General features: G+C 38.2%; 1 protein-coding gene across 5 annotated transcripts in view; it reads right to left on the reverse strand.

Moving 5' to 3' along the window:
- The window catches only part of LOC131162245 (uncharacterized), a 36,950-nt gene extending 25,048 nt beyond the window's left edge, over window positions 1-11,902 (reverse strand). For 3 of the 5 annotated variants that reach the window (XM_058118526.1, XM_058118523.1, XM_058118525.1), the window contains exons 1-4: window positions 11,726-11,902; window positions 11,563-11,624; window positions 11,141-11,260; window positions 298-381 (exon numbers count right to left, since the gene is read on the reverse strand). In XM_058118526.1, coding sequence (XP_057974509.1) covers window positions 298-381; window positions 11,141-11,260; window positions 11,563-11,624; window positions 11,726-11,824 — 365 coding nt within the window. In that variant the 5' untranslated portion in view covers window positions 11,825-11,902. The remainder of the gene's footprint in view (window positions 1-297; window positions 382-11,140; window positions 11,261-11,562; window positions 11,625-11,725) is intronic. The other 2 variants (XM_058118528.1, XM_058118527.1) reach the window with 1 other exon arrangement.

The following is an 11,902-nucleotide window of genomic DNA, read 5'->3' on the forward strand; positions in this document are numbered from 1 at the left end:
CTGCTTCTGCAATCTGGAATTTCTGGCATCAGTCAGTGCTGCACTGCTGCTGCTTTTGCAGTTTTAATTTTTATTTTTATTTTTAAATTTCCCTCCTGCTTATTGCTGCTTCTATTTTGTGAACTTATGACATGAACATTGCATATTATTGAAAATATATGTTACGGTATTCATTTTTATGTCCTAGTATTGAGTATTTTTGATATTTTAAAATTCAAATATTAGTCCTAATGCATTTACAATCAAGAATCCATTACGTGGGAATTCAAAAACAATTTTAATAAATGTGCGCCTCACCTCCACAAGGCGCACACCTTCGCCTCATGCCTCCTGCCTAGGCTCCAAGCACGCTTTGCTCCTCGATGCGCCTTGCGCCTTTGACTACCATCCACATACACAATAAGCAAAAATCTGTTAGATGGAGTATGAAGATAAAATACAGAGTGATCCACTGCACACCGTTAGAGACCAAACTCAAGTACAACAACACTGAATCAACCAAAACATGCTCACAAAGACTATTTAAACCGTATAATGATTTCTTGAGCCGACACATTAAGTCCGACTCCCCCTAAGCAACAAACCAAGTGATTGCTCCATATAGACCTCCTTTTGAAGATCACCATGTAGGAAAGCATTCTTCACATATAACTGATGTAGAAGCCAGTAACAAATAGTGGCCAAGGAAATGAACAAATGTACTGAAGCAAGTTTAGCAACTGGAGAGAATGTAGTCTAAATAATCCGAACCATACACTTGAGTATATCCCTTAGCAACAAAGCAGGCCTTCAATCAAGCCATGGAACCATTTGAATTGACCTTCACAATATACACCTGACGACAACCAACCACAGACTTATCATGAGGTAAAGGTACCAACTCCCAATTATCACTACCCTGTAATGCATGCATCTCTTCAATCATTGCATTCCTCTACCTAGAATGGGGTAGGGCCTCAGAAATAGATTTTAGGAAAGCAACACAAGACAAAGTGCAAACAAAATAGTAAGATAAGGGTGACAAGAAATCATGACAAACAAAATTAGAAATTGGATCTTGGGTACAACTACGTTTACCTTTTCAAACAGTAATGAGAGGATCAACATCATGGGAAATAGGATCATCTGACGAGGGAACTAAAGGTGTAGAGGTGCAAGCTAGAGGTGGCTCTCCTCCCTTGAGTCGCCATGTGTCTATCTACAAATTGGGATGATACAAGCAACAAGAAGGACTCAAAGATGAACATGTAAGAGGATTGAGCACAGATATTAGGTTAGGATTTGGAAGGCAAGGTAGAGAAAGGGACTCATTAAAGTTAACAAAACTCAAGGAATCTGAGTAGTATGGTGTAGATTCAAAAAAGGAAACATCAGAAAAGACAAAGAATCGAAGTAAAGTAGGGTTATAACATCAATATCCCTTTTGAGTATAGGAATACCCTAGAACAACACATTTGATAGAACAAGGATCCAACTTATCTGTTCTTGGAGTTAACTCATGGATCATACCAAAATTAGTCATATAGGTATTGAATTGGGTACTCAAGTACCCCTTGGCATTTTCGCTACGAAGTACTTGGCTAGGATATCAAACTAAGTCTTTATTTGAGAACAAAAGGCACAAAAGTTATTAAACAACTAAGAAGAATCTTACATTGTTATCGACAAATGGAACAAAGTATTGAAACCTCAATTTTGATGTGACACAACTAGGACCCCAAACATTAGAATGGACAAAGCACGAATGAACTATCTTCCCATTTGTTGACTCGGGAAGCAAAGGGAACACAATGATGTTTTCCCAGCTGACAAGACACATTCAAGACTAGACATAGAACTCAAGGTAGGAACTAGCTATTTCAATTTGTCCAAGGACAGATGACCAAGGCGGCAATGGATTTGAAGCAGTGTAGCAATGGTTGTGCAGGCAATGAGAGAAGAGAGCGACTCAAAGTAGCAAAGTCCGCAAGCCTCACGTCCTATGTCAGTTGTCTTTCTCGTCTTTAGATCTTGAATAACCACATAATCAAGAAAGAAGGTTATAAAATAATTTTGTGCCTTTGTAAACTTACTAACTAACATGAGATTGAAAGAGAACTTAGGAATGTACAAAATTGAAGAAAGAGAGATGGAAGGAGTAGGATTTACTATTCCCATCCCCTTAATTGTAGTTGTGACCCATCAAAAAGCGTAACTTGAGGTAGATCTTTAGGATACTAGAGAGCAGAAAAGAAGTTGGTTCCACCTATCATATGGTTGGTAATAGCAAAGTCAAAAATCCAAGGACTAATAGGAGAGATACCAAATGACATATAAATTGTAAGATTACCCTTCAAAGCAAAAGATACAATGTGATGAGATGCTTGTTGGGATGCTTGACACTATAGGAACCTTGAATACTCTACCTCTGAGACAGTTATAGTACGTTGTTCACCTAAGCTAATGTCTGACGAGGGAAACACACTTCTGGTATTTGAGCACGCCAAACCAACATACACACAACCTCAATACAGCAACAAATCAGAAATACACAGCGAACAAAATGCTTTTGAGATTCCAAAAGTGAACTTTTGGACCAACCGAAACAACCACAATTGAACTTCCGGACCAAACGAAACAAACACAAACCAGTCAACCACTAATTCAACCACAAAAGAGTCACCAACAACTGGACATAGCACTGCCACAGCCCTACGAAATCAATGTATAAACGCTGCCACTGCTCCAAGAGACCTAGACACAGTCCCAAGAAACCACCACACAGCACAGGAAAAATTGGAGCAACCACGAATAAGGTGACCCGCCACTTTTGAGTCACAACTAAACCACCATAAGGCTTCCACAACACCCCAAAAAAAAAAAATACTCACAGCCCCAAGAAACCAGCACACAGCTCTAGCAGTACCAAACAGCCTCTGTACAGTAGCAAATCAGAAATACAAGGCGAACAACATCCTCCTGGAATTCATGGACACCATCCGAATTCATGGACACCATCCCAACACAAAACGTTCAAAACCCGCAGCAAACCACAACCACAAGATGAACAAGAGAAAAACGAATCAAGAACACAGCAGCACCACTGTTTCAGGCCTCGATGAACTCAATAAACATTGACCAACAGCTTCAGGCAATAGTAAACAATCATTCCTGGAATGCTGCACATGAGCACCTAAAAAAGGTAATATCTTTGGGGAAAAAAAAAAACAAAAATGACAAACAACTTGGTATTAAGGTTTACAGAAGGTTCTAGACATTTGGAAAAAATTGGAGCAAAAATCAAAATGGCTGCTCAAAAGACTCACACGCTGGTGAGTGAGCTCAGTGGGCTCCTCTGACAGTGAAATTTTGCAGGCTGGTAGATCAGCAGGTTTTGTGGCTTGCTATGTGGTTAGTTTTGCAAAATATGAAGTATTTCTTGAGGTTTTGAAGAGGACAGCAGCATCCAGGATAGTTCCGGAGACTGCAGCTTTTTCCAGCAACTCCTGAACCTGCTCCTGGACTTTGGTGATGCTGATGATCCTTCTACAGCAGCAGGTTTGCATGGTATTATGATGTTTAGGGTTTGATTTAGCAGTGGCCAAGCAATTAGGGTTTAGGTCAGATCTTGCTTTGATACCATGTTGAAAATTGGGTTAAATGGAAGACCTGACATCAATGCTAAGTTTCTCCGTCTATATATTATGTCAAGTACATTAAAAATGACCATAATACACTTATTAACTCACACGTACTAACATAACTCTAACACCTCAACACATACTAATAATCTCCTATTTAAGGTTTGACTTGATCAATCATTAAAACTCTGATTGATAATCAATGATTTTCCAAGTCCCATAACATTCTTCATCACAATCGGTGAATTTATCAACTGGCTCAGGATCAAGCCCACACCCATTTATCCCAATGGCACCAATCCCAGGATTTCAGCCAACCGGTTTGGCCCAGTTGGACTTGATGGGCCACGTGTCCACCTACAGTGGGGACACGTGGCAGCTTCTCTCCATTTTTTTTTTTAGCTTTCTGCCATTTGAGGGCTCATTTAGGACCCGCAGGATAAAGAGACTGTGAGGTGAGAGAGAAGCGGTGAGAAGAGATGAGAAAAGAGAGACCAGAAGGAGAGAGATGAAAGATCCCAACAAGGAGAGCGAAAGAAAGTGAAAGAGAGTTGAGAGAGAGTTCACCTGAGGCCGCTGTAGGGGTGCCGATGGCTGCTGGTGGTGGGCGGAGCCATTAAACACCATATCGAATTTATGCGAGAGTAGCCCTTCTAGCTTGGCCAGCCTCCTTTCCTCTCCTTTCCTTTCACCAAATAAAATACTTGATCCAAACACACCCTAAATCTTTGTAAAGCTAAGGAAACTTCTTGCATGAAGTGTTACATCCCCTCTGGATTCAACAACTTGAACCCTTTAATCCCCTTTTCATAGCCAATGAAAATGCATCTCTTGATTTTAGGGTCTAGTTTGGATCAAAGCTCACTAGGAATGTGGGGCAAATTGGTGTCTTTTTCCCTTCTAAGTAAGCATAAATTATATGAATTACACATAAATCCCAAATAAGCATGAGATTCGGGAGTTCAGTTATATGAGAGGAAGATATTAGCACCTCCTATACACCCATCCTTTCAAATGGTACCGTGATAAGTTCGATATATTCAAACATTAATTGTGACTGGTCTTTGAATCTTAAGGATGTATAGGATCAAGTTGTGCAGAAAAAAAGTCAACAGTTCCATGATTTGATCAAGAAAGGAGGTTTATCTTCATTTTAATTTAAAATTGGACAAGAATAGGGTTAGTTATTTCACAAAGTGGGCGAAGGCTGCATTTTATGCTAGTACCACTAAGGTGGTGGTGGTCTAATTCATTAAGAGGGAGATCATCTATAGATATAGGCTTCTAGAACCAAGGTCATAGAATAGATATGCAGATGCACTGGATCCTTTGGCTTCTATGATAAGAATCACTGATGAAGAGATTATCCAACTATTAAGTGTGGATGTGCAAAATGATCCAGCTCATTGTATGGACATTGATACATCCATCCCATATCCTCCATTTCCTCCAACATCTTTAAGAGTTTCTTGCAAATACAACATTTCAAATAAGCTAATGCCATGAAGGCTTAGATGCTTGTTTAGTAAGCATTGCTCTTAAACAGGGAATGAGAAATAGTTCTACTAAGGTGTTGAATCATGGCTCATTTCTGAAAGCTCACCATTGTTGAACTTGATATTGCCATGGAAGTCTTCAACGGTGGGCTAGTTTTCAATGGTAGGTGATGAGTTGTTGTAATAGTGTTATTTTCTAACCTATATAACCCATCACTTCCATTTGTAAATCCATACCCAAATATGTCTACTTCTCTCTTAGGCACATTCTCTCTTCTCTCTCTCATTTTGTAATATTTCTACAATAGACGAATATTAGTTGATAGTGTCCGAGGACGTAAGCACAATTAGCCGAACCTCGTTAAATTTTGGTGTTCTTCCTTTCATCTATTCAGTAGTTAGCTATTGTCGGGTATAGTTGTAGTAATATATTGTGCTAATTACATGTCTAAAGAAAATTATGTCTAAAGAAAATTCTGTCTAGGAAAGTGAAACTTAACCGGTCCGTTGAGACCCCCCACTTCCTTGGGAATTTACTCGGTGTAATTTTGCACAATCATTCACTCTCTATTCACCTGTGCAATAGTACATTGTGATGAAGTTAGGTGGAATAATCCTGAATTTCACAACAATTGGTATCAGAGCCAAGGTTATTCTTAGTATGCTCTGTGGTTGCAGCTTAGCCTGATCTTCAACATCAGAAAAGTTTTCCTTGGGCTATTGGCATTCCGCATCAGCAGCTATTGAATAGTATTATGGCAAAGATGGCAGATAGCGCAAAAACATCTACATCAAACTCGTCTATTCTGGCAAGAACTACTGTGACAAATGCCAGATTTGCAGTGGAGATTTTTAACGGGACCGGTCATTTTGGTATGTGGCAAAGTGAGGTTCTAGACGCTCTCTTTCAGCAAGGTCTAGACATTGCCATTGAAGAAGAGAAACCAAAAGATATTGAGAAGAATGAATGGGGGACCATCAATCGGTTAGCATGTGGTACAGTTCAATTGTGTCTTTCAAGAGAGCAGAAGTATGCATTCTGTATGGAAACTTCTGCAAATAAGTTGTGGAATGCACCAGAGGAAAATTTTTTGAAGAAAAGCTCTCAAAACAAACTCCATATGAAGAAAAGACTATTTCGCTTCACTTATGTCCCGGGTACCACTATGAATGATCATATCACCAACTTAATAGGTTGGTTACTGATCTAGTTAATCTGGATGAAACTTTTAAAGATGAAGAACTGACTTATATGTTGTTGGGATCCCTTCCTGAGCAGTTTGAGTTTCTTGAAACTACTCTACTTCATGGAAAGGATAAAGTGTCTCTTAGCGAGGTTTGTGCTACTTTGTACAGCTATGAATTGAGGAAGAAGGACAAGCTTGAAAGCAAAAGTGGAACCAACAAGGCTCTAATAGTTCGAGCCCGTTCACAAAGCCAAAATAGAAGAAAGAAAGAGAGATCCAAATCAAGGTCCAGACCAAACAAAGATGAATGGGCCTTTTGTCGGGAAAAAGGGCACTGGAAGAGTGACTGTCCAAAGTTAAAGAATAAAGGCAAACCTAATAAAGGAAAGGTCGTCTCAAATGTGGTTGAGTGCGAAGATGGAAGCTTAGATCTTTTACTTGCTGTTACGCCGTCAACTAGTTCTTCGAGCATATGGCTACTAGATTCTAGGTGTAGCCATCATATGTGTCCCAATCGGGATTGGTTCTTTGATTTTAAAGAACTAGAAGGTGGAGTCGTCTACACAGCAAATGATATCACTTTTACCACACATGGGATTGGTTCAGCCCACTTGAGGAATCAAGATGGATCAATCAAAATATTGACGGACGTTAGATATGTACCAAGTTTGATGAAGAATCTTATTTTTGTGGGAACCCTAGAATCAAAGAGATTCAACGTAACAACAGAAAACGGAGTCATGAAGATCATCTCTGGTGCACTTATGGTAATCAAGGGAATTCGGAAGAACAATAACTTGTATCAATATCACGATCGTACAGTTATTGGGACGGCGGCAATAGTTTTTACTGATGATAAGGAAATAGAGGCAACCAAGTTATGGCATATACGCTTGGGGCATGCAGGTGAAAAATCCTTGAGACTTCTTACAAATCAAGGATTATTAAAGGGAGCAAAGATCTGCAAGCTAGATTTCTGTGAACATTGCATCAAAAGGAAGCAAACAAGAGTGAAATTTGGTACGGCAATCCATGATACCAAGGGTTTTTTGGATTATGTTCACTCTGATGTGTGGGGACCTTCCAAGACAACTACACTGGGAGGAAAACACTACTATGTGACCTTTGATGACGATTTTTCTCAAAGAGTATGGGTGTATACTATGAAAACTAAGGATGAAGTGTTAGGAGTCTTCCTCAAATGGAAAAATATGGTGGAAACTCAAACAAGCAGAAGGATCAAGCGCCTTCGTACAGATAATGGTGGAGAATATAGAAGTGGTCCATTTCTTAAAGTCTGCGAAGGAGAAGGTATTATACAACACTTCACAGTGAGAAGTACACCACAACAGAATGAAGTGGCAGAACGTCCGAATCCAACATTGTTGGAGAAGGTTCGGTGTATGTTGTCCAATGCTGGGTCGGGTAGAGAATTTTGGGCTGAGGCTGTAACATATGCCTACCACCTCATCAACCGCATACCATCTACTGCTATTTGTGGTAAAACACCATTATAGAAATGGCTTGGAAAGCCTGCTACAGATTATGATTCCTTACATGTATTCGGTTCGACTGCCTACTATCATGTCAAGGAATCAAAGCTGGATCGGAAGGCTAAGAAAGCAATCTTTATGGGAATCACCTTTGGAGTAAAAGGATATCGTCTTTGGTGTCCAGAAACAAAGAAGATAATCTTCAGCAGGGATGTTACCTTTAATGAATCTACTTTTTTAGAAAAGGTGACAATAGAAAGTGTTGAGCAAACATATGGTGCTCCAAAATAGGTGGAGTTTGATAGAAGAATTGTTTTCCCAGAAAATGAAGACTCTCCTATGGTAGAAGAAGAGTCGCCTGAACTTTCAACCTAAGAACCTCCACAGTAACATGAATCTATTGCATTGAGTAAGCCAAAGAGAAAAATTAGAAAGCCTGTTCGCTTTGTTGACATGGTGGCTTACGCATCTCCAATTGCAAACGATGATACTCCTATCACTTACAATGAAGCAATCCAAAGTTTAGAAGAAGAAAAGTGGAGGGGAACCATGAATGAAGAAATGCAATCCCTTCATAAGAATCGAACATGGAAGCTTATTAGTCTTCCGAATGGAAAGAAGGCAATTGGGTGCAAATGGGTATATACAAAGAAAGATGGATTTCCTGACAAGAATAGTGTTCGCTACAAAGCAAGGTTGGTGGCTAAAGGCTACGCACAAACGGAGGGAATTGATTACAATGAGGTATTTTCTCCAGTAGTAAAACATTCCTCCATTAGAATCTTATTGGCTTTGGTAGCAAAATTGGATATGGAACTAGTTCAATTGGATGTAAAAACTGCATTTTTCCATGGAGACTTGGAAGAAAAAATCTACATGACTCGGCCAGGAGGTTTCAAAGTTGCTGGAAAAAAAAATATGGTGTGCAAACTTGAAAAATCATTGTATGGATTAAAGCAATCCCCAAGGCAGTGATACAAACGATTTGACAAGTTTATGATGGGGAAAAAGTACAAAAGAAGCAAATATGATCACTGTGTATATTTTTACAAGCTACAAGATAGATCTTACATATATCTTCTTCTTTATATTGATGATATATTGATAGCCTCCAAGAGTCAGATAGAAATTAACAAACTGAAGGCTCAGTTGAATAGGGAGTTTGAGATGAAGGATCTAGGCGAAGCAAAGAAGATTCTCGGTATGGAAATAAGTAGAGATAAGAAATTGGGGAGGCTTTGTTTGACTCAAAAACAATATTTGAGGAAAGTGCTGAAGCGTTTTGGTATGAATGAGAAGTCAAAAACTGTTAGTACTCCGCTTGCTCCTCATTTCAAGCTGAATGCATCTGTCTCCAAAAACTGAAGCAGAACGAGAATACATGTCAAAAGTACCGTATTCAAGTGCTCTTGGTAGCTTGATGTATGCCATGGTGTGTATAAGGCCTGATATTTCACAAGCCGTTGGAGTTGTGAGCAAGTATATGCATGATCCTGGAAAGGAATATTGGCAAGCTGTGAAATGAATTCTACGATACATTTTGTATAAGGTAGATGTTGGACTGATATTTGAGCAGGATAAGCAAGATCGTCATAGTATTGTTGGATACTGTGATTCTGACTACGCTGGTGATTTGGATAAGCATCGGTCAACTACTGGCTATGTATTTACTCTTGCAAAAGCGCCGGTTAGTTGGAGGTCTACCTTATAGTCAACAGTTGCTTTGTCCAAAGGCAAAGTATATGGCAGTCACAGAAGCTATAAAGGAGGCAATTTGACTTCAAGGATTGATGAAAGAATTGGGAATTGAACAGAAGCACATCAAGGTGCATTGTGATAACCAAAGTGTTATCCATCTAGCAAAGAACCAAATCTACCATTCAAGAACAAAGCACATCGACGTTCGATATCACTTTATTCGAGAAATTCTGGAAAAAGGTGGAGTAGTAATCCAAAAGATTCAAGCCACTGAGAATCCTGCTGATATGATGACAAAAGTGGTGACTGTGGTCAAGTTTCAACATTACTTGAACTTGATCAACATTGTTGAAAATTGAAAGATTGGCGCTACAAGCGCGTTTGAAGACACTATGGAATCCATGAGAGATTTTAAGAGATGGAATTTCGCCAAGGTAGAGATTTGTTGAATTATGGCTCATTTCTAGAAGCTCACCATTGTTGAACTTGAAATTGCCATGGAGTCTTCAATGGTGGGCTAGTTTTCAATGGTAGGTGATGAGTTGTTGTAATAGTGTTCATTTCTAACCTATATAAACTCATCACTTCCATTTGTAAATTCATACCCAAATTTGCCTACTTCTCTCTTAGGCACATTCTCTCTTCTCTCTCTCATTTTGTAATATTTCTGCAATAGAGGAATATTAGTTGATAGTGTCCGAGGACGTAGACACAATTAACCGAACCTCGTTGAATTTTGGTGTTCTTCCTTTCATCAATTCAATAGTTAGCTATTGTCGGGTATAGTTGTAGTAATATATTGTACTAATTACATGTCTAAGGAAAATTCTATCTAGGAAAATGAGACTTAAGCGGTCCGTTGTGACCCCCCACTTCCCTGGAAACTTACTTGGTGTAATTTTGCACAATCATTCACTCTTTATTCACCTGTACAATAGTAAACTGTGGTGAAGTTAGGTGGAATAATCCCGAGTTTCACAACATAAGGATGGGAGCTTATTTTTATCTGGTATAACTCCTCAATTAACTCAACTAAGGCTTTTATAAAACATTTTTATTATACCTTATAATATATAACTAATGAAAATATGGAATAATATTATATTATTTTATAATATAACAACCAACAACAACTAAGCCTTAGGTACCATTATTACAACATTATATAATAAACTGTTATTATATTAAAGTATGCTAACAATGTTTGATTACAATAGCATATAATATTATGATAATATAATATTCTGATAAAAAAGTATTATGATACCACAGTATTGTACTATTAAAATAAATGTTCATATATTATTATATTATATTTTCAATTATTATAATAATAAGAAACAATTATTACCATTATGCACATGATATTATGATTATAATATTACAACATACAAATATTATTATGTGCAAGTGAGAAACTATTATTATTGTTGTTGTTTTTATTAAATTCAAGTGAGAATTTTTAAATTGACACATATTTTCCAACATTACCAACACGTACTACCAGTACTTTCAAAGTTACTGCTTTATCTCCTATTCAGTACTTATCAATAAACAGTACCAAACGAAGCCTTCATACAATCTATCGCTTTTAAACTTAAATTCAAGAAATGTAACAACATGCAAAAACTAAACAAGATAAATACCGTGAAGCCAGACCATGAGCAGTCGCGTAACCAATGCCAGAATTTGCCCCTGTAACTATGCAATTTTTCCCTTCTATATTCGTTTCCATATCTTCTGATTTAAATTTTTTCGAATGTTCTCTAGAAAATAATAAAACACAGATTAGTGGGAGGCGCAGATGTCATTTCCAAAAAAAAAGTGCTTTTCGAATCGTCACTTAGGGAACAGTAAATTGTGTTAAAATTCAAAAGCAGAAGCAATAAAAAATAACAGAAAAGTGACAAATAAAATATACTTCAAACATGCTCAAGTCCGAAGAACAATAACTATGCACAAACTCACTTTCCACTAGTTTATGTGAAACAAACACTATACATCACGTTGTCCCCCCATTTGGAGACAGCCCATATGCGAAAACCCCAAATTGGATTATTAGACTTACATGAAGGCAGATTTGGTGAAATTCAGGTACCCATAAACCCCAAAAGCTGTGGACCGCCATGCCTGAAAAGACAAAACAAATGATACAGTGATTGGAGAAAGTCGAAGAGATGAAGTAGGAGTGCTTGGAAAGCAACAAAAACAAAAAAAAAAAAAACAAATACCTTGAGAATAAACATTGGGAAGGCTCTAATTGGGATATGAACTCGAAAGTGCAAAGAACTGAGAGGCGAAATTCTGATGTTCAGTATCACACTTCGCATTATCGGGCTTAATCTCTGAAGGAGGCTGATGATGGTAACGTGCGCTGTGGGCGTAGCAACACACTTGGTTGAGGGACC

This window comes from Malania oleifera, chromosome 8, assembly GCF_029873635.1.
Source record: "Malania oleifera isolate guangnan ecotype guangnan chromosome 8, ASM2987363v1, whole genome shotgun sequence".
NCBI classification, from domain to species: Eukaryota; Viridiplantae; Streptophyta; class Magnoliopsida; order Santalales; family Ximeniaceae; genus Malania; species Malania oleifera.